This window comes from Xenopus laevis, chromosome 8L (genome assembly GCF_017654675.1).
Source record: "Xenopus laevis strain J_2021 chromosome 8L, Xenopus_laevis_v10.1, whole genome shotgun sequence".
In the NCBI taxonomy this organism is placed as follows: domain Eukaryota; kingdom Metazoa; phylum Chordata; class Amphibia; order Anura; family Pipidae; genus Xenopus; species Xenopus laevis.
Window position 1 is genome coordinate 102,577,225 of NC_054385.1, and position 27,877 is coordinate 102,605,101.

The window sequence follows — 27,877 nt, forward strand, 5'->3', positions numbered from 1 at the left end:
TTTTCCTATACGCTGTGACACAGTCCATATACCTTTGGGAAGATTACTTACCATTTTCAATTTCAAAGTCAGCAAATGCCAACTCAGACCCCTGATTTGTTATGAGCAGCTCTCCATTTAGGGTGAAGATCATTGATTTGTCATCCAGGTTAATCATACATCCCACAACATCTCCAGGCTGCCAACTGCGACCAAAGTAGGAGCTGCCCATGTTCCAACACTGAGCCTACATACACATGATAAAATAAACGTTATGAACATTTAGAAAAAGCTGTGTGGATTATATTAGCTCTGCCTCAATACAGGCTTATTCTGATGATTTTGTTGTACAGGTATGAGATTTGTTATCTAAATTTATAATATAATATGATATAAATGGGCAGATTTACCAAAGGTCGAATTTGAATTTATGTGAATTTTTTCTACTCTAATAAATTCAAATATACTCCCAATTCAAATGGGAGGTTATTTAAGAAAAAATTTGGACGTTTAATATTCGATCAAATAGTCCTGACCCGGAAATACGAATCAAATTTGAATCAAATTTTCCATCCGAAAAAAACTTGAATGTCAGGAAGGCAATTAACATATTCAAACGGTTCAACGGAGCTCTGCCAATGACTTGTAAATGAACTCGGCAGGTTTTAGGTGGCGAATATTCAAATTAGAACTGTTTCAATTGTGAAGGTGTGATAAATATCCAATTTGAATTGGGGTAGAATGTGTGAATTTTGACACCAAAAGAGATTTGAAAACTCGAATCTGAATTTACTATTCGACCCTTAATAAATCTACCCCATTTGAAAATTCGAATTTGAATTTACTATTCGACCCTTAATAAATCTGCCCCATAATGTCTAAATTTATAATATGATATAAAAAAAAGCATATCCACTTGCAGTAAAAAAAACTTTTTGTGTTTATTCCAAGTAGTTCAGCTTGACACCACTTCAACACCATATTCAACGTTTCAGGGAGACGTGTAACTCAATCCCTTCCTCAGGACACCTGAGTTACACACCTCCCGGAAATGTTGTCTATGGTGTGAAATGGTGTCAAGCTGAACTACTTGGAATAAACACAAAGACTTTTTTGTACTGTAAGTGGATATGTTTTTTTTTTTTGCTTAATGGTTCACTGGTAGGGAGGTGCCAGTTATATCCACTTGTGCCCCATTTTTGCCTTTTTGATAAGAAACTGCAGTACTTACCCTGCTTCCCTCAAATACAAATGCCTGCTCATCTGCACCCAGTTCAAGATCAGGTCTACAGCCAGGTCTGGCCCATCCTACACGCATGTCACCTCCTGTCACAACTTCAAACTCAAAATACCACTTGCCAGATTCTACAGCATATGTCTTCTCCACTCTGAAAAAGCGAATCTTGTCGATGCTGACCCGCTCTGTCATTTGGTCAGCTGCAAATACAAACACAAGGAATTTGATGTCACTTATTGATTATAAATTTCATCAGGCGAGAAAACACTTAGGCCTTGCTTATGGGTGAATTTCACCATAAACATTCCATTCCATGAGGACAGTCATTCTGCAACATAAAATGACACTGGGAATTGCCTCAGCACAGAATTGCATAGTAACCAATTATATATATGTTTTCATTTATTCTGGCTGCGGTAGAATAATCAAAGTTAACTGCTGATAGAAAATCAGCCCATTTAATCACCCCCACCCGCCACTATGTGTAGTCATCTAATACAGAGTTGCTAGACTGTTTAAACTCATATGTTGGGTCAGTTTACAGTTATCACAGACCACACATTTTGGAGCTGCATGTTACTTTGCTTCAAAATTCCCTGATCCACCTTACTTATAAATACTGCATATTTTCTGTTAATGCAATAAACTTACTGTTTCCATAAGGCATATTATATATTAAAAGGAAGTTGCTACTTTGAAAGCTCAGCCAATGATAAACACAACTCCAAAGAATTAAGAGAGGTTCCCAAACGTTTTCATGTCACTGTACATAGTTAAAAACAGAAGAACCCACCAGCACACCCTGGTGTCTTTCGAACACGAGTAGGTCTGGTGCGCAGTCTCAGGGATCGCCACCCTCAATTATTAGGAATAAAAAGAAGATGAACAGGCACTACGGACTCCATGCAATCGGGACAAGCACTGCGTGTTTTTTCAAAGTAATGTTTTGGCGGTGTGCCCCTTCGTCAGACCAGCTTATCTGACGAAGGGGCACGCCCAACCTCTTGCTCATCCAAAGGAAGGCAAAAAACATTAATTATAGAGCTTTACAACCCTTCAGTTGTTCAATGACTTCAAGCAGGCATATGATATGACTGAATTAGAAAAAATAAACTTTATGTCATCATTGTAGAATTTTTATTCAGTCTGTGATACAGGGGACAAAATATTCCCTTGGAATTTTATCTAATTTCTATAAAAAATATTTAAAGAAAGAAAAGCAGACCAGGAATACGATTTACTAATAGTGATAAATATAGTTTTTTTAACAACCTCAACATTCCAAATTCAAGAGAGTTCAAGACTTCATGCACCTTGAATCATAAAAAATAAGAAAAAGCTAAAACAACGGCACAGTTAAGAGCAGCCATTAAGAGGCAGATTTATTAAGGGTCGAATTGAAAATTCAGAAACTGAATTTTCGTTTTTTTTTTTTTTGTCAAAACTCTCAAATATGAATTGTAAATGATCCAAACTCGATTTGAGTTTTATTTCAAATTCAAGTTTCGAGATTTAATATACTCGGACCCTTTAAGAACTTGAATTCAACTATTCGCCACCTAAAACCTGCAGACACATCCAGGGACCACTTTGGACATGTTAGTAGCCTTCCTGACATTCAAGTTTTTTTCAAAGAAAAAAACTCGAATTCAATTCAAATTCAATTTGAGTTTGAGTCTGTAAAATTTGTCCAAGTTTTAGATATTCGATTTTTTTTATAAATAACCCCCCAGTCGAATTTTGAGTATATTCAAATTTAAAGGTATTTAAAAAAACATGAATTCAAAATTCAACCCTTGATAAACGTGCCTCTAAATGTTATGTCTTTCAAAAGTTCCTGATTATTATCTCATATGTCTATGGTGGAAGATTCTATAACCAAAATATGGGAGACATTTGACGAGAATTATCCTATATCAAGAAAAGGTGTGGAGTTTTAAGACCAACAGTATAATCTGCATGATCAACCAGAGCTGGTTACAGAAATTAAAAGAGCCAATGGCTGGGACATGTTTGAGGAAGCCACCAGACAAGCTAGCAAAAAATATTTGCAGGCTCACTGAAGAACAGAAGAAAAGAAACAAAGAAAGGAGACCAAAGATGAGGTGGCTGGAAGATGTTCATCACAACATTACCAGAATTTGGAGAAAAAAATGGAGAATGTTACATAAGAATATCTATAAAACTCATTACCCATTCCAAGTGATGAAGCCCCCACAGGGCAAGGTAAAAACTAAAATGACCAAAGGATTGGTTACGCAAACTTATTGACAATCGTGACAATAAAACATTGTATGTCTCACTCCTGCAAGGATTTCCTTTATTTTGACAGATATCTCTTTATCAAATATACAGTTGAATTACAAAAAAATGCTTTTGCAGGGGGGGGGGCATAAAAAAGTCTAAATAACCTAAACGAAAATGTCTGTGATAAATTATAAATGTATAAGGGGAGCAAAGATTGGAGCTCAAAACAAACCAAATAAATACCACATGGGGTATGTATATCAAAAAGTGAAGTTAGAAATCGCCACAGTCCATTAAGTTCTATGGGATTTAGAAAGGCGTATTTATCAAAGAATGAACTTCCACTTTCACCCATTGAATAATACTCTTTTATAAATCCCATAGAAATGAATGGAGAGTGGTGGAATTTCACTCGAGGACTGTGGTCGATCTCTAACTTCACTTTTTGATAAACATACCCCATGGTATTAAGGATTTTGATATAGGCGAAGGATGTTAAGCCACGAGTTGAAGGACTGTCACCCATGCCTACCATACTTAATATTTTTTTAAATCATACTCGTTTCTTTTTATAGTTTGAACCAGGGCTGGATTCCATGATTCTCACGCCCCTAGGGCCCCCCACCACTCGCATTAGACCCTACCACTCACATCACCCGACTCCCCAGCACTAGCACCCTCCCCAGCCACCCCCACTGTTCCAACCTCCCCACGCTGCTACTCCACTTGCACCAATGGCACTGCTGTTTTGCACACTCTTCCCCCACTGGCTCTGCTACTTTATAGACTCTTGATGTGGCCAATGGACAGCATGCCACCCCCCAATTTTTGCTGCTCTAGTCCTGTGACTCTATGGCCTGCCCACAAATCCGGACCTCGTTAGAACCATTATTTCCCTTGTCTACCTTAATTATTGTAATTATATCACAGATGGTAAAGAGAAAGGTAACAAGGCACTTACTAATTTCTTGGTCTGGTGGCTCGATGTTATATCCGTAGCCAATAAATGTTCTTACTGCTTCACGCAGGCTGTCTCGATTTGATTTCTTCGTTCGTTCATCTAGTAAAGCATATGGCACCAAGCGGGGGTTTCGTTTATTTTTCAAATCCTGAAGAACATAAGTTCATATGCTGTTACAATGGACACTTTTTCAAAAATAATTTATCAAGAACCAAATGTTGCTTATTCCCTGCGTAAAATGTTAAGTCATTCAAGGAGAATGAAAGCAGAATTTATCAAAGAGACAATTTCTTAAGAAGTATAAAACAGAACACAGTGTTGCTCACCTGCTGAATGCCATATGTCCATCCTTGCTTTATCCTATCTTTTGCCCATACATTGTGTGCATTCTCTGCAAGTTTATCAACTAAAACTTCTTGTGCAGGTAATAGTTTCACATCGGAAAGGTCCAATGGGGCAGGTTTGTAGCCATTGGACATCATGTAGCTGAAACACAATATAGTGAGTATTTTAATACTAAATTTGGGCAGTTCCAATAACCTAAAGGCCATTTAGACAGGTCTGCACAACACTACAATAATACAAGAGATACCTTCTGATTTAATGTTATGAAATTAAAAGGCAGCTGCTTTCCAATAAACATTTAAAATATTTCATAGATGAATATAAAGCAAATGTAGCACTCTGCAGCAAAGTAAAACTTTCAGTTTCTGTGGTCCTTCAAAGCACAGAATTAAGCATAAGCAGTCCTCAACTTCACTTTTACCTTGTAATTTTTGCAGATGGAAGAAATTTAACTGATCAGTTAGTTCATTATTTGTCTATACTTCCAGTCTCCAAAGTGAAACCCTAATTGCCTGTTGTTGCGATGTTCAGTGGCCCCAGCAATCACAAAGCAAATTCAACTAGGAGCTAGATTTTCATTTTTACGACATCTTACGTTTTAATTGATCAAAAACACAAAATTGCATAATTCCAGTTCATCTGAGAATATCAGTGGCTATATTATACATAGATAACTTGTAGGGGCAAATTTACGAAAGGGCGAAGTGGCTAATGCTAGCGAAAATTCGCCAGCGTGACGTCATTTCATTACTTTGCCGATTTTATAACAGGTGCTGGCATAAATTGACTAGCGAAGTGGACCTACTCTAGCTCTACTTTGCACCCTTACGCCACACAAAGTTGCAATTTGGCGAATGGACATAACTACGCTAGTTCACTAACTTGCGGATTTTACTGAACGTTACCTCTGGCGCCAGACTTGGCTTTGCCACCACAGACCAGGCAAAGTGCAATAGAGTAGATAGGACTTTTTTAAGGGGGTACCCTCCTCTCCCCTACATTTCCTAACATATGGCACCTAAACTATACAGTGGGCACATGTATAGGGCAAAATAACAACTCTATTTTATTTTATGAAGCTTTCCCAGGCTTGTGTAGTGTAATGTATTTGCTGCTACATATACGTCCATTGTACTTTAACTTGGCGCCGTATGCAAATTAGCCAACTCTAGCGTAACTTCGCTGTGCTTGACGAATTAACGCTAGCGCATTCGTTACCTTTCGCCTCCCTGAGCGCAACTTCGGATTTTAGTGAATTAGCAGCGCCCTGGTGAAACTTCGCCTGGCGAAGTGCAGCGAAGTGCAGCGAAGCCAGCGCTGGCGCAACTTCGAAGGTAAGTAAATTTGCCCCTCAAGGTGAGGCTCCAGGAAAGAGATAGGATTAAGGGTATTAAGGGGGTTGTTCACTTTCAAACACATTTTTAGTTCAGTTGTTTACAGATGTTCAACAGAAATAAAGACTTTTTTCAATCATTTTCTATTATTTATCTGTGACCGTTTTACTAATATTTAAGTCTAAACTTTCATTTTTCACTTTATGTTTTTCTAAAGCAGCTCTGGGAGGGGGGCCACTGACTGTCAACTATTAGTTGATACATTTTACATTAGTTGATATATTTCTATTCTATTCATTAAAGGCAGTTGTCATAATTGATACAATAGTTGCTAATACTCCAGAGATGCTACTGAAAAATGTATAATGTACTAATTGCATCAGTTCAGAATCTGCACCTGAATTACTGAGCTGCCAGAATTAAACACCAGAGACAGGAACATTTAAATTTATTTTGGGAAAATCGTAAAAAGTAAAAAATGGAAAGCAATTGAAAAAAGTCTTTATTTATGGTGAAGAATCTGAACAGAAAAAAGTGTTTGGAAGGTGTAAAACCCCTTTAAACTATAATGTCAAGCAGTAAACAATGCATATCTCACACCTAAAGCTATTCATAGAAATACATTTTACTCTGAACTGTTATATTTAAGAAAACTGTTATTGCACAGTGTTTTGGTCTTTGGTTTCTGTAAATGTTTTTGTCTCTCGCTACACACTTATGAAATGTTTTTTTCATTTTCTCTTGCTACACACTTATGGAAAGCTTATTCAAAACTGTAATGAAGTGATATGAGTTAATCCTTGGGTTCCTTAGCTATTCTGAGAAAGGGAAATCACACCATGAGCGAAACATTAGGCACAGTATGTGTTTGCTGTTATCCCATACACCTTTTAGACTTCATCATTTAGCCCTTAAAAGATGCTACAGATTCCATAACCCCACTCTCATATGTAAAAAAAAAAAAAGTCCCAGGTCACTGCTTAAAAAAACCCCAACATATTTAATTTTTATAATAATTTGTGATTGGAGCAGCAACATTTTGGGTTGTAGTTGAGGAAATTACTAACACTTCAAAGAAATGCACATTTACGTTTGCATGTAATTGTGCTAAGGTGTGTTTCCTCTTTATTGGACTATGTTGTTTGTTTGTAGGTTGACCACTCCATTCTGTGGCTTCTAGCATTTCTGTCGGCTCCAGGACAGTATCCAAAAGAAAGCCAGTAGCACACTGAGTCAGGTTGCAGTTGTGTTCAAAAAGAATTATTTTATTAAGCCCATATGCAAAAAAGGCAACGTTTCGAGCCTACTAGGCCCTTTCTCAAGGCCTAGTAGGCCTAGCTTGAGAAAGGGCCTAGTAGGCTCGAAACGTTGCCTTTTTTGCATATGGGCTTAATAAAATAATTCTTTTTGAACACAACTGCAACCTGACTCAGTGTGCTACTGGCTTTCTTTTGGATATCGATTTGACCCAGTGACAGGGGTGGGTCTCACAGTACAGCACCTGGCACTACAAAAAGTGTGTATTAGGGAGGTGAGCGCTCCACTTGATTGGGCTCCAGGACAGTATGTGACTTTCCAAGAGATTTTTTTGGCCCCCCGTTTGCTCAAGTGCACTATAGACTACTTTGTGTGAAATAGTTTTGGATTATACAGAAAGCTTAATTTTAACATGCAGCCAGAACTAGCAAATGATAGACCTTTCAATATTTGACTTGACTTGATAAAGCAGTATAACTTAAAAATATTTTTTTATTAATCCACTCAGTTGGTAAGTACCGAGCTAGCGGCGCATCCTGATGCTGTGCCTGTGCTCATCATTGAGTTCCAGATTCTTTAACCCATGCTCAGTGCACAGAGGGCGCAAGTACATTCCTGAATACTGAGAACTAATGGGCATGCTTAAAGGGGATGTACGCTAAAATTTGGGTTCTGTCAATTAAGACAGATTACTAGGCCTACAATAAAAGTACATTTACATATGCATGCAAGTTTGGGTGGATGTGCTGGTCGCAATTTGTCCCGTTTCATATCTTTGCTTCATTGCTTGCTCTTATTAAATGTAGCTGATATCTACATACTTTTTGGGAAGTTTAACTTTCTTCAGATTTTCTTCTGCTGTTTGATTTGAATGAACAATGAGACATCCTAGAGCCAGCAAAGTTCTAAAAAGAAAAAAAGATCGTTAGTAGGATATTTATATTACAGCCACATTTCACATTATATTATTAACATAAACAGTAAACAGGCAATAGCATCACAAACTAGACCTGACTTCAAACAGGGTGGGAAGTTGTGGTGGGCTTGAATAAGATTTCCAGTTGACTACTGTAACATTTCTATGGTGCATTATGATGTCTCATGAAGAAAAAATACTTCGAAATTCTAATTTTTTTTCATTCGAATTCTTCACTCGAGCTTAGTAAATCTGCCCCATACTGTATACAAACATAGCCTTATTTATATAATAATAATAATAATAAACACTTATACTCTCACAATCATCCACACAGTAATGATATTCATCTCACTCACACTCCACTCTGCACACACTTACGCTCACTTAAAAACTACTGCATTAATACATGTAAGGTTTCTTACTTAAACTTAACAGTGTGATGTGAGAGTGTATTCGACACCCTCACGTCACACTTTCACATTTACAATTCCCTAAATCAATTGCTTCCACACTGATCTGCTGGATCCCAGCCAACAAGAGGTCCACTTGCTAGTTTATTTTTAAACCGCTGCAGGGTGTGTAGTACTGTAAGCATGCATCTTTATGTCCAAAGATGCCAAACATTCCTCTGGTTCCAGACCACAGAGCTTAATCTTGAAACAGATTCTTAGAATAAATGCACTTAGTACTTTGACAGTAAGTACCAGGCAGAAAACACTGTGCTACAGCTTTGGAAGAAACATGATCAAGTAAAGAGATGGCTCCATTTTAAAGTGGACTCTGATTTCAGCATGGTAAAGATGAAAGACTAACGGGTGTACTAAAGTGATTGTTTCTTGCTTTTAATGGGATGGGTGACAAAAAGTCAGCAATAGGAATGAAAACAGAAATCTGGTAATGTATTGGAACGATCATATTCTGCTACTCTCTGAATTGGCTACGCTACTGAAAAATGCAGACAAATCTCTAAGTATTGTGCTTGTTATGCTGAGCCTTGTTTTCTGGTATAATAATCTCTGTAAAGAAACACTGTGTTTAGTTTGGTGCATCAACTCTAGTAGATGGGATTAGAGAGTGGAGCAGTAAATGGAGATGAAGAATAGCCTGTTGTCAACGCTTCCAAATATAAAAAGGAAGGTGAAAGTGCAGGTGCAACATACTTGGCAACCACAGAGCAAACAAAGCAATAAAATGGCGCTGTATTTACTACTAAGCATTTAGGCTTACATTCAGATAAAAAAGTGGATAAAGCATAAAATATACTAGGGCAGCTGCTTTTGTCTTCGAAATTATGACAACCCATAGAATAATTAATTACCACTTTTAGCAAGTAATGCCCTATTAGGCCAGGTCAACTCATTTGTGGTGGCTGAAGACTTAATGATAGAAAAATACTTTATAAAAAAACGTTGATAATTAAAAGAATAACATATGGTTGTGTAATTCTATTCCTCACAGCTTCTGTCAGTCAGTATAGCTGTAGGCACGTTAGAATACAGATGGGGGTTATTTATCAAATTCAGAATTTATCTGATCAAATCCCCTCGGGTTTATTACGCTTATTTATTATTACATTTTCCCAAATGTAAGCTTTTCTTCGGATTTTTCATCCAATTTTTAAGATTTTTTTTAGATTTTTCACCCGAAAACTCCGATTTCTAATGCTTTTTGACCGAAAACTCAGAAAACTTCGGGGTATTGCACGAAACCCAGCGCACATCAAAAAATCATTGGGACTTCTCCCTTTGACTTATATGCAACTTCGACAGGTCTGAGATGCCGGATTTTCAGATTCGGACTTTACCATCATTGGGGTTTAATAAATTCCGAAAAGTTCATGATTTTATAAAATAAAAAAAAAATCACAAATTTTTCGGGATTTTTGCATTCGGAGTTTAGTAAATAACCCCCTAAGTCATTCCAGGTGTGTATTTAAGACTTGCTAAACTTTAAAGGCAAGTGTAACATTTGTTTTTAAATAGGCGCATGTCGAAAAAACACCCTAATAATATCATCACCTTAAAGGGGGCAACTGGACATCAAGGGGCACATTTACTAAGCTCGAGTGAAGGATTCGAAGTAAGAAAAAACTTCGAATTTCGAAGGTTTTTTTTGGGTACTTCGACCATCGAATAGGCTACTACGACCTTCGACTACGACTTCGATTCGAACGATTCAAACTAAAAATCGTTCACCTATTCGACTATTCGATAGTCAAAGTACTGTCTCTTTAAAAAAAACTTTGACTACCTACTTCGCCACTTTAAACCTACCGAGCTGCAAAGTTAGCCTATGGGGACCTTCCCCATAAGTTTTTTAAGCTTTTTCTGATCGAAGGAAAATCCTTTCGATCGATGGATTAAAATCCTTCAAATCGTTTGATTTAATCGTTCGATTGAACGAATTTTCCTTCGATCATTCAATCAAAGTATTTGCGGTAAATCCTTCGACATCGATATTTGAAGTCAAAGGATTTTACTTAGAGGGTCGAATATCGAGGGTTAATTAACCCTCGATATTTGACCCTTAGTAAATGTGCCCCCAACTGTTTGTCTTCTAAATATGAGACCAGGTAATATTGCACCTCACATATTGTTACAGGCGAAATCTTTTGACACTTCAATTTAAATATGTTAAAACTAACATAAGAACAGCATGGTGCAGCGAAGTTTGATTCACTCATTGCCTGTCGTTGTTATACAGTATATTTATCATGTGCATTAAACATAACACACACGATATAAACCAACTGATATAAAAACTAACCACACATAAAAACAAGTAACAAAACTAGCTATGTGTACCTACATAATAGCAGTTTTACCTAAATACTGAAAAACGAATTAAAACTTACTGAGGGTACCTTTATTTCAGTGGTGCAGTGAGTAATTCATATGAGATAACTCAGCTTCTCCACAGCTAAAACCACAGGGTGGCAGCTTGTTACAACTTACTTAAGTGTTTCTGTAGACATCTGTAAATTGTAATTCTTCTCAGTCTCTGGAAGTTTGGAGAACTCTACCAAGCAAGGATGTTGGCGTTTATTATCATCTCGAACCTAAAATCAAGAAAATATTTCCCATTAGATATAAATGAATTGGACTGAACAGAACTTGCAAGATTAGTTAAATGGATATTTATGAAAAAATGATATGGATATTGTATAAGCACTGAAAACTAAAACTGCCACTTGGTGCCTTGGAGAGCAATAAACAGCAGTGCAATTTGCCATATTTCCCCCCAAATAGTTCTCATAATGCCAATGTAAGTGCAACCTTTGAAAGTCACTATGGTAATTTTGCACAGGCCGTACAGCACCACAAATGGAAAACTTGAGCTGAGCCTCTTTGTAAATAGCACATAAGTAGCAATTTACTTATGTATAACCGGTATGCAATTTTCCTAACTATGTGTATGGTGTTTCTATACAAGTTTACCGACTTGGCCAGCTATTTACACAGTATTTTAGTTGTGCTTCAAACCTACTTTAACAAATAAAGAATACACTGGACTATAGGGAGAAATCTGGTGTGCAACACATCTTTATAAATGTAGCACTTTGTAGCGGACAATTGCAGGTGCTAAGCTTCGTGCAATAGTTTCCATTAAACGTCAGTATAAATTCTTGGAAACATGGTATAATCCTTTCCCACACTGTAAAAGCATCCGTAAAAACTATGAATTCATTTATTAGTTCCTGAGATTGTACAAGCCATTATTGAAGGGAAACAACTGTAACCCTCACATAAGCCCTAGGTTTATGCCCTTACTAACTCAGCTCACAAGTTGGTCACAACTTAAAAAAAACAAACAAAACACCCTTGAAAACATTACCTTGCCATAAATCCATCCAAGTTCAATTTTGTTCATGCCCCAAAGTTCGTGAATATTTTCAGCCAGTTTGTCTCTGATCTTTTCAAGATGAGGAGGTAAGACAATCTTAGGAACAAAAAAATTTGAGGGTCAAGTAGAATACAGACTTTCGCTTTTTACATTCAGATCAACCTTTTATAAATCTATCCATTGTTTGTATGTGAGGGATGGCCTTAAACATTTTGTGTGTAAAAAGAAATTTACACTATAGGTCTTTATGATGAAGCAGTATCGTTTTCCTATTTTTACTTCATATAATTCATTGTACGGTTTATAGTTGAATAAAAACCACTAATTAAATTGTTTCTTGTTTTCTCTTTCTGCGACATACCTGGCTGGTGTCTATTGGGCATGGGATAAAAGAAGCTTGCGAGAGGAAATGTGTAGTGCCCAGATAGTCTCGAACTCCATCAAAATCCCTCTTGTACTCTTTAACAGGTTCCACTCTCATTTTCTCTTTTGGAAGTAAGGCCTCATAGCATGGCGCATAACCAGCAGGTGGCAGAAATTTGAACTCTCCATGACGGCCACCAAGAAGGAAGCGAACCCTACAATTTAAGATGTCATTTATATAAGTCAAGTAAAAAAGTGCCCAGTCCTGAATTGGGAATTAGCACTGGACATGTAAATGACAATAACCTAATAACAAACTATACAGAAAGTCTGTAAACTTATGTTTACTTACTTCACCCCTGCAGAAAAGCTGACTACAGGAAAAAATAGGCCTTCAGTATTAAAGTTCTCAAACATGCCCTGAACAGGCTGGCCATTGATGCGGAAAGAAATGCTGGGCACGCCTAAGTCCAAACAACAGCTGACCACATCATCAGATGCTAGTAGATGCTGGTTTGTTGAAGCCACTGCTCTTGGAACACGACCTATAATAATAAAAATAAAATAATAAAACTAAAAACTACAATCAATGCAAAAGTATTTTTAAAGATAGCATACATTAAAAATAATTCTTCCTTAAATATTTTGACAGTTAATAGTCAATTCCAGCACATATTTCAACGCAAAACTGTTTAAGGCACCTGCATAGCTGTAGGGTACTAAAAAAATAGATCAAATTGTGCAAAGACTTCAGCACTGACTTGGCTGCCTAACCAACAATTCTGTTGTTCTCTTTGCATCACTAAATGTGGATATTTGTCAACACATTATTAGTTTATTTTTTCAGATCAAAAATGAGGATTGACTCTTGTTTTTCACACTACGCTTCAACTCTGTATGTCATTACAAAACAAGTTCTATGAAGTCTGGCACACATTTTTTCAGCCAACATCATCATAGCCGCACCATAGTGTTCGGAATATCAAACACTGAAGTACTCTGAGTAGCCTCATCTATGCACCTGGACCTTTGTGTGCCTTCTTTTTATTTTCTGGTGTCTGATATAAATAAAAAATGTCACACATGATGTAAGTAGTGTTGCTACCTGGACGGTATCTTACCAGCCTGGCTAGTAAAAATTATGGTTGATCCCAATCTTATAAATAGGGGGAAAAGATAAATATATAGGAAGGCTGGTATTTTTTCCAGAAAAGGTGGCAACCCTAGATTTAAGTAAATATGCAAAAGTATTTACTGATAAAGACGGTTTTTATGTACACTTAGGTGTATGGTTCATTGCAAGCAACAGAAGACTCCAGAACATGGATTAATATGCAGAACTGGGATAACCCATGTGTTTACCGTGTCCAGCCAAACAATACAATGTTTCTGGGACGTGCTGCTTCGTCAAGTGGTCTGTGCAAATACACCAACCACCTTAAATGTGATCAGAACTTAACCCCGCCCCTCCATGGAAATCAGACATTTACTCCAAATACTAGGCATTCATAGGGTTGCCACCTTTTCTGGAAAAAAAATACCGGCCTTCCTATATTATTGCCGTTTATACCTATTAATAACATTGGCATAAAGCATAATTTTTACTGGCCAGGTCGGTAAAATACCGGCCAGGTGGCAACCCTAGGCATACAGTTCATAAAAATATAGTCCTCAAAAGTCCAATGTATTGTTATCAACATCGGAGGTATTCCAAGAGTTCCTATATCCAATTAAAAATGTACAGGATGGGTCAAATCACTTGAAGCACCTGTGAAAGTTATAGTTACACAGGAACCATACCAAAAAGAGATACATGTACTTTTAAATTAAATACTCACTGTACAACTCAATGAAATGTGTAAGGATTTGTACAGATCACTTGACAATTGGGCACACCCCCAAAATGTTGAATTGTTTGGCTGGACACAGTAAACACAGGGGTTATCCCCATTCTGCATATTAATCCATGTGCTGCAGTCTTCTGTTGCTTGAAAGGACTGGACCATACACCTAAGTGTACTTGCATCAGTCCCATTTACATTGATTTTGCTGAAATGTTTCAGGAATGTATATTTTAGCCATTTACAGATTGTCTCTTCTACTATAACATAAAGCCGAGGTGCTGGCTGCTCTATTGTGTATGCTAAAAAAATATGTTTCACACAGAAAATTATTATCGGCTTAGTCCCCAAATAAAGACAAAAGTTAACTGCTCACCCAGCGCAGAGTAGGACCCAGGTGTAAAGACCCTGTGTCTATCGTTGGAGGGTGTAGTTTCAATCAGTACACAGCATTCAAGTTTCAAACACGGCAATCTTTGTATATATGAGAACTCACCGAATTTGCAGAGTGGCCCGGGTGCAGCGCCCCGAACCCGTAGCTGGGGGAGTAATTTCAACATAGATAGCGAAGAAGCACGCACTCCATGGACCAACAGATATAATAAAAGATCTTTATTGGAACAGCTAAAACAATGAACCTTACGCGTTTCGTATCCAAAGATACTTAGTCATAGGCATAATTGAAAACAGCCGTGAACTGACATTTAAACAGGTAAAAAGGATATGACGTATAAATCAGTGATCCTAAATTTTTTAATTTTAACCCTAAAATTGTTTCAGCTGAAACGAAATTTCTGCTCTTATACATATTCTTAAATCAAATTAAATAATTATATAATTCTAAATTAATTTACAAAGTCACCGTTAATATGATATTTCTTCACATATTTTTTATATAAGACCATCTATTATATACCCAGATAGAATGCTAAAAAATCGTAAGTTACGTAAGTTAAGATCGTAAGTTACATAAATTTTAATCGCTTCAAACTTAGCATCAGATTCAAGAGTATTCATTTACGTTGTGAAACTTATATTAGATATAGATTTGTATCACATTGTATTCATATCAAGGACTCGTATCACATTATATTCATATCATTATCAAACGTTGAATTTAAAGGAGAAAAGACGGAGGCGTAACTCAGATCATGTTACAGCAAAGACTCAGAGAATGGCGATTAGTTGAGCTTCATTAAAATGTCTATCGGTTGAACTAAAGTATTAAATCTGATCTATTACCAACTTCATTATGCTTTAGATCGAAGCACTATGCCAAATTAGATTACTATTATCTTGAAACAAGTTCCCCAAAACATAGTGTGTTTTTACAGATTTAATTGCAACAAATAAATAATCAAATAAATAAATAAATAAACGAATCCATTCGTATATATAAATAGTGCTAATAATAAATCACTGATAATAAATAAAATCATAGTGATGTCAGTGTCCTTGGTGAATAAAATTTTGTTTTATTTTATTATTTTATTTTATATATTTATCTAATGTGCTATTCCGTTATTTTAAGGTGAAATACCATATTTCATTTTATTTAATTAATCTTAAATTCAATTATACTTTAACTAGTGTCTAAAAATTATCACAATTTGTGCTTATGTGTTAATCCATTAATTATTATATCATTTTACTAGAATGTGTTTTGAATAAACTAATGTGCTAATTAATGTTCTAATTTTTCAAATTTTGAAATTCAAAATTTTTTTTAAATTTTTAACATATTAAATCATTAAATTATTAAATTATTACTTTGTAAATTAATTTAGAATTATATAATTATTTAATTTGATTTAAGAATATGTATAAAGCAGAAATTTCGTTTCAGCTGAAACAATTTTAGGGTTAAAATTTAAAAATTTAGGATCACTGATTTATACGTCATATCCTTTTTACCTGTTTAAATGTCAGTTCACGGCTGTTTTCAATTATGCCTATGACTAAGTATCTTTTGATACGAAACGCGTAAGGTTCATTGTTTTAGCTGTTCCAATAAAGATCTTTTATTATATCTGTTGGTCCATGGAGTGCGTGCTTCTTCGCTATCTACGTTAAAAAAATATGTTTACATTATCACGTATCATCATGAATCAACTCTCTGCGCCTAGCACCATGAGTATGAGATATTCATGCTAAAATTAAATGAAGTTAAAAAATAAAACTTACCAGACCACAAATGAAGCCCATCAAAGCCATAAGAGAAAAGATCATCCCCTACACCATTGCCTCCCCATCCTTCACCTCCACCAGGATATGGAGCATAACCAGAGGTAGAGGCCCAGCCTACACGTAGGTGTGTGGGCTCTGGTGTGAGAAATGGATCTACTTGGTCAATAATCATCTCAAAATACCATTTCTTATACTGCGCTGAGCCTTCAGCCACTCCAAGAAAGATGTTGGGTCTCATGCTAAAATAAGGAGAGCATTAATATTTAAAAAAAAATTGTTACATTTTATAAAATATCTTAATCATAAACACTGTTCTGGTGAAGCAGAAAAAGGTGAAGCAGTGAGTCTTCACTGCTGACAACTTTATTGTGGCTTCCCATAAAGTAAAGAATAGGGCAATTTACCTAGAACCTGGTGGGAAGCTAAAGTGCAAATCTATTCCCAGTGAGCACAAGCCAGCCCTGTTCTTATCGTTTGACATAGACAAGTCATGGATGTAACATTGACCAGTTATGGTCATAACATTTTACAGACCCTCTCTTCAGGCAAAAAGACTTGGGGCAATGGGTAAATCCAGAATTGTCCATCTGTACGACCCATAAGTAGCAATCATTATATATTAAACTGCCTGAAAAAAGTTACCATGAAAAAGGGTCTCAGTATAAAAATACCAAGTCTTATTGTTTAATTTACCTTTCTAACATAGATGTGCAGACCTGCTGAATGATAACCACATCCAGCCTATTGTGGTCCTCTTCTAGCAGGAGTTTGCAACATTACCAATTAAGATCCAACTCTGATCAGGTATTGTGTATATAAGCTGCCAACCAGGTCAGAATTGGCTAAGACAGGCCAATATTTCATGCCCAGACAAGACATTTCAAATGTCTATGTTCTGCTGCATATTGGATTGTTTAAGGATAAAGGTTCTACTATATGCATAAAAGAAGAGATTTGATGTTTTATACAGTGTTTAACACACTCTACAAAGGGCTCTGTCAGAACATGTTGCAATTTAAAAATACCAGTAAAGTGGCTCAATAAGTTGCAGGTATGTTTCTTAATATGTACATCAGCAATGTATATGAACACAATAATAAAGAGAATACAGTGGTAATGACACTTTAATAATAAAGAACACAAACTACAATATACCTGGTGACATCAGTAACCAAACGTGTTTGTAGAAGTAAATCTCTCCTAGGCAGCAGGTTATCACAAATGAGATTCTGATTTGTGCGAACAGCCACCCCATTGCACACACACAGAGAGCAGAGGACATCCAGAACCTAAAAAAAAGAAGAAGAAAAAAAAACACACTCTTGGAGCAGTCCTATCAGCTAGATATGTCAATTACATTATTTCATTAAAAAGGTTAAAAACACTTTTGACATTGTTTTGTTAGAATATTGCTTAACAGCTAGCAGAGTGCCTACTTTTTAATTTTTCATTTACAGTATATCCCATAACTCACAAAGTGTCAAACAGTCAACAAAGTCAACAAACACTGTCAAAAATTTTCTAGTGCTGAAAATCAACTTTATTCATATATAGAAATCCGTGGAAAAGATTAAAATGTGATCCACAAATCTCACGATTTGTTTATCCTCTGGGCCTCAGGTCAGGTGCTTGTAGCGGTTCAAACCTCTGTCCCCCTGTAACTTCCTGATTGTTGGCTGTCTCCTCCAGAACAAGTGCATAGGTTAAAAGTAATGGAATGGATTTTGGCACCAGTGGGATTTGTGGGCTTATCGCCAAGATGGTAGTAAGAAATCTCACATGTTTGTATCCCCTTAATTTCAAAAGGCCCTCCACTCTTGGATGCCTTTCCATGTTGGACTGAAATAATGTATAATGTGATGGTAATAATGACAGTAATGAGTCCATGGGAAAATAAAGGCAGAGCTCTTCTAGCATCAATGTGGTATGCTGAAAATATTATCTATCAATAGATATAGGAAAAAGGAAATAATAATATGCCAAAATGTGTGTTCTTTTAGGTTCTACTGGATTGCCTTGTTTGTTCAAAGGACAAACAAATGGATATTTTTGAAAGGTTGGGATGTGGTAGAAGTCTTTTTCACCTTGTGTGGAACAGTTACACCAACCAGTTCACAATTCACACCCCCACAATGAATGATCCTTACATTTAACTAAAAACCTATTACTTATAAAAAAAAATTATTTAACTATTGTTTTTTTTTAAATGTTTCTAGCTTCTCAAATTCAGCGGTGATAAATGTTCAAGACCGAACTACTTATTATGCTACTTTACCTTGTGGTTCCGTCCATGCTTGTCCAAAAGAGAAATTATAGATCGGATGTGTCCCTTTTCTATTAAATTTAAAGCCTCTGGGCTTTCAATCAATATGCAATGCAGAACTTCTAATATACCTACAGAAATATTAGAAACAGCATTTTAATGTTTAATAGGGAAGAACACTGGAATGGCTTGAAGGCACAGGAAGGAAAGTTTATCATTGCTGCAAAAAGTTTATGAACCATTTATACTGTAACTAAATGTTTAATTTAAACCATTTCAAACAGTTTTGATACATGATATATGTGTGTGTGCAAGGCAAATAAAATTAATGGCATAGATGTATTATATATATATTATTTTGTCTTTTATTTGCTTACATGTTTAAAGTTGCTGTATTCACTACTGCAATAGATAAACAGATTCAATCGATCTGAGGTCCCCCCATCACTAAACTGTGTTCATTAGCAAGGGCCTTCCATTAAAGAAACACTGTACCGGTCCAACAGTGCTAATGCCTGAACTATCCATATGTAAATACAGAATAGAAAAGATTATAGTGACATTATCTAATCTTTAAAAATGGCTATAGTGAGAAAAATGCAGACTTTATTTGATATCAGTTTCTACTACTTGAAATATTAAATGAGGCCACCAATTCCTTTTCTTTTATTTAAAAAGGGAAGTCGAACAAATGATATTTTTTTCTTTGCATAATTAAAGAAAATGCAATTTTACTGAATTGAACAAAGTTTTGTCTGTCCTTTGCTACTGCCCCCTCAGTTTTCCATCAGAAATCACTAGGCCCCAACTATTAAATTAACAGGGCAGTCTCCCAAAGGGGGCTCCAATTATTAGCCCACTGGACCCATGTCAAGAAGTTGAGTGGTCCCCAACTAAAAATAGCCTACCACATTAAATCCGAAGCCCAATTCACGTAACCCTACCTTTTTACCACAAGCCCCCTTAACTACCCTTGAATGGCAATCTTAAGGGGTGATTTACTAAACTCCGAATTAAACCCAGAGGGCTAAAAAGTCAGAATATAAAAACACGGCATCACAATCCTGTCAAGGTTGCATAAAAGTCAATGGGAACAGTCACATTGATTTTTGGTTGTGTCTGGGGTTTCGGGCAATTTCACAATGTTTTTGGAGCTTTTGGGTGAAAATAATAGTTTTGATACATGATATATGTGTATATAAGCGGTAAAAAACCCGAGCGGCTTAGATCAGAGTTTGTAGCAACCGATATTGAGATAAATTCAGACCTTGATAAATAACCCCCTAAATCTCTAGCGGCACCCTCTACCACCTGACATTAGTCCCCGCTGTACTCCACCGTTAGTGGCCCTGTGTATAAATCAACTCTCCTCCACCCAGACTAAAATATAGTGTTTCAACTGAATAAGTAGTCTGGGAGAGGGGGAGGGAATTGGATGGGATAGATAGAAACGGCTTTCAATTAAAATTACAAACAACTAAAAAACTAAAACAGTTTAATTAGTTTAATATTGTAAGGTTTCTTAGAATAACATTTCCTTTCATTATGCAAAATATTTGTTTTTGAGTGAATATCACATTTAACTAAGGATGCCCAGAATCCAGGATTTGGTTCGGGATTTAGCTCGATTTTATTTCAGAATTGAAGCAAATCACAAGTATTTGGCTAAACTGAACCCAGACCTTTAAGTATTGTGACTGTGAATGTCTAGAAAACTAAATAAGACCATTTTATCAATGCAAATTTTACTTAAATTGAAATATACAAACTAGGGTTTAAAATTCAACCAAATTTTATGTTTAAAATTTTGTATTTGGCCGAATAAAAATTTAGCAAATACCTACCTTTAAAGAGATACTGACTTTTTTCCCATCTATCCTAACATGGTCTTTGCATGCTATTTTAAAATTTTGCCTGATACTTTAACATTACCTATCTGATCGCCCCACGTTGCTCTATGGGGGGAATGCCATATTTGTTCAGCAGTAGTACATTAGCATTAGAAGCTATAACTAACAGGTTGGCAAAATAGTCAGGTTCAGAAACTTCAAGCAGCAGTTACTTACAAAAGCAGACCTATCAGTCAAAAAATATTAGCATGACCTATAGGTAACTTTTCAAGTACATTAATAGTTTGAGTAGTTTTTTTGTTGTTTTTTTTAGCAATTTCTACTTGCAATGCTGAATATGTAAAATCCATTTTAAACATACCTGAAGAAGATTCAAGACGTTCTAGTTTACTAATAAGCCAATCAAGGTTATTGGAAAATTGTGCACAGTTGCTTCTGTTACCGCGTATCAGGGCAGCTAAAAAAATTAATTTTATATTAGCAATGCAACAACCTTTTTGTACAGATCACAATAATATCAGCATTATCTGTATGAACCCAATAATAAAATGCTCTTGTAGGAATAGAATTTTAATGACAAATAGAAGCAAGACAATGTAAAATATCATGGCTCTAGTGGGGGTCACTGAATGGCCATCTGTCATTGGCATGAACGAATATGATTTTTCTTACCTAACAATTCATAGAGAAGGTTCAAGATTTCCTTCCATGCTGGTCCTTCTTTTTCCCCCAATAATTCAGAAAAGTGTGCTGTGCTGATGTACACATTTAGGCGATCGATGCAGTTTAACACTAGGGCCAGCATTCCCTATAAAATGGGGAGACTGTCAGTGGTCACAGAGAAAAAAGTAATCATACCATTCCTCAATCCACTATGTGTTAATTCCATTATTAGAAACATTATAGATATATATATGCTATACAGTCGCTTAGAAACTTTCACTTGCAGTAGAAGTTAAATCAGTTAAAAGATAGCTTTCAGCAAACTGCTGTGCTACCTAAAGGCATCAATATTATGCCTTTTCTACTACAAACTGTTCCCACATGAATGAACCAATCAGTGATAGGAGCAGCTATTTTACAAACATGCAAAAACAATAATTTGAAAACTCAGCATGTCAAGGACTAAAAGCTTTTCATACTCTCAACTGCCAGACAGCTGTTTGATAAGTTTTTTTTAACAGCTGGAATTGCCTGTCCTTGCACTATAAAATCTTGAACCATGTGCTTGTATTATTATATAATATTATATGTTAAATATATTCAAAACAATGCAACAAGTAATTTTTAGAGGGTGACATGCTGAAGTATGTTTAGTATTTTTTTTAAAAAAAACTTTTTATTTAACATGTAATGTCCATTTATTCGTTACACATTATATATTTTAGCAGTAGAATTCAATCTTTGTTTTTCATGTGATGTAACCGCATTACTATATTGCAGACTGTAGTATATAAATCTAAGAAAGGAAAAGAAAAAGAGGAGGTGAAGATAGAGGGGGAAAAAAGGGGGGTTTAGGACTTTTGCCAGTTTGAATATGCATTTTTTATCAAAAACAATGTTTGTTAATAACATAGTTATCATAGTTACCGATCTGAGGCAGCAATTATATAATAGACCCATATATTATTTACTTCAAGTTGCAATTCTTGCTTAGTTTGAAGGATTTGGGATTCACACCAGTTTAGTATGTTTAGTATTTTTAACAGCTGTGATATTGCAGACATGTTGCAATTTTTTTAGTGTGTGATCTACTATACAGAATGTTTGGGCCCTGGGTTTTATAGATAAGGAAGCAAAATGTCTCAAAACTATTAAAAACATTAGTATATTAAAAAACTCAGTGGAGTTTATGCTAAATTAGCCAACAGCACAATGTGCTGTACCTATTACGTAGAAAAATTTGTCCATATAGCCCTTTAATAATTGTTAATTGTATAAAACTTCTGCATTCTTGATGTTCCACATACAGAGTCTTATACCATGTGGCTATCTCTGGAGAGTAGTGCACTAATACATAACAATACACTAAGGGAAACAGCATTGTTGCCATTGAAGCTTTTAGTATAATAAAACCAGTAATATGAATAAAAATCCAATTATTCTGTATGGCTTCTGAGAAATCGTCTTCCTACCTCCTCTTTGAATAGGTTTTGTCGGTTCTTGAGGGAACGGAGCTTGTTCTGTTTATCTTCATGTTCTAGTTCTTCCTCGGGAGGCTGGAAGTAAGCAATCAAGTCTTGCAGTGTTTGAACTACCTCCTCAATAGGCAGGGTGATGGGGGTTGAACCAGTCCTGTTGTTTCCAGTCACAGAATCCAGATCACTGAAAGCAAATAAATACTATTAATGTAAACCAAGAGGAAAGATTGACAGTGATTACAAATCACATTTATGTGTTTAAATTACAAACTGAACAGCATTTGGCTTTTGTGAAGTCAAATCAGTTCAATGCAGTATTACGAAAATATATGTAACGCTTAAAGGACATCACTTCAGAAAGTAAATCATTTGTCAGTCCTAACAATAATTATGAGCCTTTTCTGTCACTGACTCACATACTGAAGTGTACCTGATAAAATGACTAAACAAGGCTGTGGTGTTTCGAATTATTCTAGCAGCTTGGGACTCTTCATGCTGGCACTTCTGGAGAGTGACGCCATCATCCATATGGCCTTCTTGGTGTAGTATCGCCTATTAGGTAAAGGACTTATTTAGCAGACTAAATATAAAGCTCAGTGTATAGTATACATACATACATACATGCACACACATATCCATATAGACAGTTCCATTAAATACAAGTATACAGGTAAAGATAACTAAATAGCACAAGATCTGATGGAAAATATGAATGCAAAAAGGCATACTCTTCTCTTTAGTGGTCCCAGGCGTGCTGTTTTGGCATCTTGGGATTTGTAAGTCAGCCAAAGGCCGCTGTTAACATGCTGGACAAAACAGATGGAGTCTCCATACTTTATCTCTGCTGCTCCCATGCCATCAATGTCACGTTTTGAGCCCGTATCCAGCTTTTCCTATAGTTATTAAGAACATAGAGAGAAGGTGACATATGCAATACAAAAGAATATGGTTGCATTTATTGGCTATTATTGCAGTTATTACCAGAAGTACATAAAATACAGAGTTTGGCAGTGGAATGTTTATGCTCTCAAAACAATGAGAAACTATAATGGCTTGACTGGTATTTCCAATCAAATAATGAGGAAGATGTGAGATAGAGACCTATGGGGGTAATATATTAAAAGGTTTGCTATAGGTCTAGTCAGTTATCAGTAGGAAGCGTTAATAAGTCACCTGTTTGAAAAGTAAGAGCTGATTGGTTGGCAAACTTTCATTACATTTAATATAGTATGAATTGTATCCTGAATCCTATATTAGATACAAATATTAAACAAAACTCTAGTACTATGTTCAAAATAGTTAAATATACCTTAGAACACAAAACAGACAAGTCATTTGTTTGCTAAGCTTGTAGTGTTTAGGCAATTTTCAAAATTCAATACAAAATTAGCATCTTACAGCAGCTTGTCTCCAACAGGCCCATAATGTAAATACAAAAAGTTCAGTATATTAAATGTGCCTATTCATGGACACCTGCAAGGAAACCATGGGTGTGATGCGGAGGAGAAAAGTACCACGGACCAGGACTGTCAGCCCCTAAAGAGATTCTATTTGTAAAGTGTACAGGCTCTTAGTTTATTTATGCTTCCAACTTTCCTTGATTAAAATGTTGTCGCCAAAATTGGAATTGGTCTAGCTGATTATATAGTGTGAATGAGACATAAGCTACGTACATAGAATATTTTCTGTACAAAGCTGTGCATGTATAGAGAATATCTGCTTTCTTTTACTTTTGCGAGGGGTTCTACCAAAAAATGGTTTATATCAAATGGCACCCAGCTAGTTAGTTAAAATAACGATAGGTCCTGCCAAGTGTAGAAAGATGGCGTGTTCATGTCAGATGGTGAATTTGACAGTCTACTGTCAATAAAGAGCTGTTCCTTCACATTAAGTATAATAAAAAAATCATCAGTCAGTTTACTTTCACATGTAAAATAGCTGCCTTTAATCTCTACTCTATTTTCCTTTTGCTTTAGCCCCTTCCTTGCAGAGTATCTTTTTACACCTGTCAGCGACTTCTTCACCACATAATGGCTATATATACTAACTCGTATAGTGTGTGAGTCTGGAAAATCAATCAACAGCATTTCCCAAGTTTATACCAGGAAAACTAGCTCAATGAACCTTGAATTAAAACAGCAGTAATAAGGTGTCTGAAAAGCATACATTCTGCAGTATATTATTTGCAGTAGTAGGTGCAGAAACTCCCAGTAATAGTATACAATTCAGAGTTTTAAGTGGACTAATTATGGTAGCGTCCAGGGAAGCAACGGCGCCTGTAGAGTGAGAATTCAGAGAGAAATACAATAACTTAACTGAGCCGTGATCAGTTATCAGATCTAACACCAGAGGTACTGAAATAAAAAGAACTCTACCATTCAAACATTGGAACTGAAACACCATTCTTAAATAAAACTCCATTCTTAAATATGATTGCACAGCTCAAAAATTAACTGACTTCAGCCGTGGCAGACATGGCTGACCAACACTAGAAACAAGTCATTTTTTATTTATCCCCAAATGTTTACTTAAACACGTACATATATCTGAAACATTCCAATTACATGAACAATCTGTGTTCAGCTTTTGTTCAGCACGCATCCTAGTTTCCAGTCCTCATATACCAAAAATGGAACATTTTCATTATAATCAAATTTAAATTTTTTTTCATTCGCACGATCCAAATTTGATCTTCTCTTGAGGGCTCAATGATTGAATGGTGCGGTCTTCATCCATAAACTGCAACAAATTGTATTTCATGGATTTATAACCAATTAATAGAACATCCTCCAGACTCTGTGTGCCCATACATGTCCCAATGGATGTCGGATTTACAACTCCAAGACGCCTATCTATGACCTAAAATATGGAAGGCTATACACAAAGTGTCCCCAAATGTCAGTATTAAAGAAACAGCCTATAAAGTCTTATATAAATGGTATCACAATGGAAACATTCCATGGTCCCCAGGCCTCACCTTTGTGCTTCAGAGGATGTGGTGACTCTGCCCTATAGTTCATTTTGGCCAAAAGTGTTTCAATTAGCCGCAAATATATTGAATGTTCCAATTGATCCTGCACCTGAAGCATCTCTACTGTGCCTTCCTTGTCAAAAAATTTATAGTAGTTTTATAATTCACTGTTATCTCAGATATTTTCTACTGCTCAATGGGTGATCACTCTCTCTACTGGCTTGCATCTACACTTTCTCCTTGATACACATATAAGGAAGATAATTGGATACATGCAGACTTGGCGGATTTAAGAAATTTAATTTACTGCAGAACCAGGGTTGGTTCCCTTGCAATCACCTCACACAGTGACATTTAATTTGGGCAAACAAAAGTTGTTGCTAAAGAAGTAATCAAACATGCATTTCCAAACTGAGAATGCTTATATCCAGGCATTTGCTTAAAAAACATATACCACACCAACATTAAAGCCAGTGTACCTGTTGGTACAGTTAGTGACTGATTTTTAAAAGGCTCAAGTGCCCACGTTTTGGCAAAATAACTGCCGAAATGAGTTCCTGAATTCACGCTTGTTTTGTGCAATCCATTGCTTTTGCTTACTTACAAACCATTTTTCAAAACAAAAAGCCTGTCAGGTTTTAGGTGGCAAGCTTTTTTTATTTTGGCAAAAACTCAACTCATGGGACAACCCCAAGCCAAAGCAATCAATTTCAGAAAATTTAAGTGAATTCAGGAACTCATTAGCTGTTTATGCTCAAACCTTCATCAATCTGACCCTTAGTACCGTAATTATTTTTTTTTATTTTGAATTATTCTGAAGAAATTCACTAAGAGATGGATTGTTTAACAAACCTCTGCATGAAGCAAGGCTAGCATCTTCTAATTCAAAACAAATGTCTTATTGTTCTTGTCTATCTTTAAAACATGAAAATAGCACTCTGTAAATGTGGGGTGAGAGATCTTAGAAAGCTGATCTTCATATATACTTCAATTAGCACTTTTTTTATTTGAACATAGGATATTGCTCTCTCTTCACTATATGCAGCAGATACTCAAACATTCAGCACAGTTGTACCTTTGATGCTCTGAAACAAAAGGCAGATGATTTTGTGTCTGCTTTTGCTCGGTCTTGCAGCACTAAGCCTTGGTCCTCTGTCAGTGTCAAATATTGTCCAGTTGTGATGTGGCGCAGGCGAAATGTCTGCCCCCATCGAATATGACTTCCACTCCAACTGCAAAAGGTTTATTTACATTTAGTCACATACAAGGTATGGTAGCCTAAGGTGGGAAAGTATTAAGATATATAAGGTTAAAATTAGAAGAAACATATACCTAATTCGTAGAGGCTCAACTCTCCATAATGATCTGGCACGGGTACCTGCTCCACCTGCTTCATAGTTTACTTTTCTAAGCACAAAGAAAATAAAGTATGGGTTCATTGATCCAGATAAATTGTCTTTCAAAATGAAAAATAAATATTGTGTTTAATGGTTAGATAGTTTGGAGCAAAATCATGCCTCTACACTGAAAGGGGCACCAGTTTATTAACTTGTGGAAAAACAGCTGTTGTGTAAAGTTTTTTTTTTATAGTCTTGCAGATGCAGCCCAGATGTATATTGGGCCAGCAATGTCTCATTGTACCACCATTCACAATTGAAGGTGAGATGCTGAATTAGTAGCATGCCACTTACTTGCTCACACACACACAGACACTAAAGTCTGCTACTTCCAACCATGCCGTACAAATGCGGCTTCTGTCGTCACAAACAACTTCTTGTAATAAGTAAAACAAAAAAGATATAAGAAGCCTTAAGGCAGAACTTTGCTGCAATTAAATTTATTGAGTTGTGCCACTTCATGTTTTGGGCCACAAGCCCTTTCTCAAGTGAGAAATAACTTGTGGCCTGAAACATGTAGTGGAACAACTCAATAAATTGAATTGTAGCAAAGTTCTGCTTTACGACTTCCTTCATCTTTTTTGTTTTACATGTTTAACAAAAGGTCACCTACCTGTGCTGGACCTCTCCAGAGTCTGTAGATGGTATTGTCAAACACTCATCATGACCATGGAAAAAACGGACTACATGTCCTCCAAGAAGAAAGCCTACAGAGAACATCACATTTCTGTTATAATGGTAA

General features: G+C 36.1%; 1 protein-coding gene across 10 annotated transcripts in view; it reads right to left on the minus strand.

Annotated features, from left to right (window-relative positions):
• Positions 1 to 27,877, minus strand: part of ryr3.L (ryanodine receptor 3 L homeolog) — a 268,307-nt gene that overhangs the window by 142,864 nt on the left and 97,566 nt on the right. For all 10 annotated transcript variants that reach the window (XM_041573333.1, XM_041573332.1, XM_041573331.1 and 7 more), the window contains 20 exons: positions 27,749 to 27,842; positions 27,071 to 27,145; positions 26,814 to 26,970; positions 23,496 to 23,660; positions 23,198 to 23,319; positions 22,762 to 22,951; positions 21,299 to 21,434; positions 20,988 to 21,083; positions 18,789 to 18,907; positions 17,669 to 17,802; positions 16,511 to 16,752; positions 12,838 to 13,030; positions 12,484 to 12,700; positions 12,114 to 12,218; positions 11,234 to 11,337; positions 8,182 to 8,265; positions 4,751 to 4,910; positions 4,425 to 4,572; positions 1,211 to 1,416; positions 52 to 226 (listed from right to left, as the gene is read on the minus strand). In XM_041573333.1, the coding sequence (XP_041429267.1) occupies positions 52 to 226; positions 1,211 to 1,416; positions 4,425 to 4,572; positions 4,751 to 4,910; positions 8,182 to 8,265; positions 11,234 to 11,337; positions 12,114 to 12,218; positions 12,484 to 12,700; positions 12,838 to 13,030; positions 16,511 to 16,752; positions 17,669 to 17,802; positions 18,789 to 18,907; positions 20,988 to 21,083; positions 21,299 to 21,434; positions 22,762 to 22,951; positions 23,198 to 23,319; positions 23,496 to 23,660; positions 26,814 to 26,970; positions 27,071 to 27,145; positions 27,749 to 27,842 (2,922 nt within the window). The remainder of the gene's footprint in view (positions 1 to 51; positions 227 to 1,210; positions 1,417 to 4,424; positions 4,573 to 4,750; positions 4,911 to 8,181; positions 8,266 to 11,233; positions 11,338 to 12,113; positions 12,219 to 12,483; positions 12,701 to 12,837; positions 13,031 to 16,510; positions 16,753 to 17,668; positions 17,803 to 18,788; positions 18,908 to 20,987; positions 21,084 to 21,298; positions 21,435 to 22,761; positions 22,952 to 23,197; positions 23,320 to 23,495; positions 23,661 to 26,813; positions 26,971 to 27,070; positions 27,146 to 27,748; positions 27,843 to 27,877) is intronic.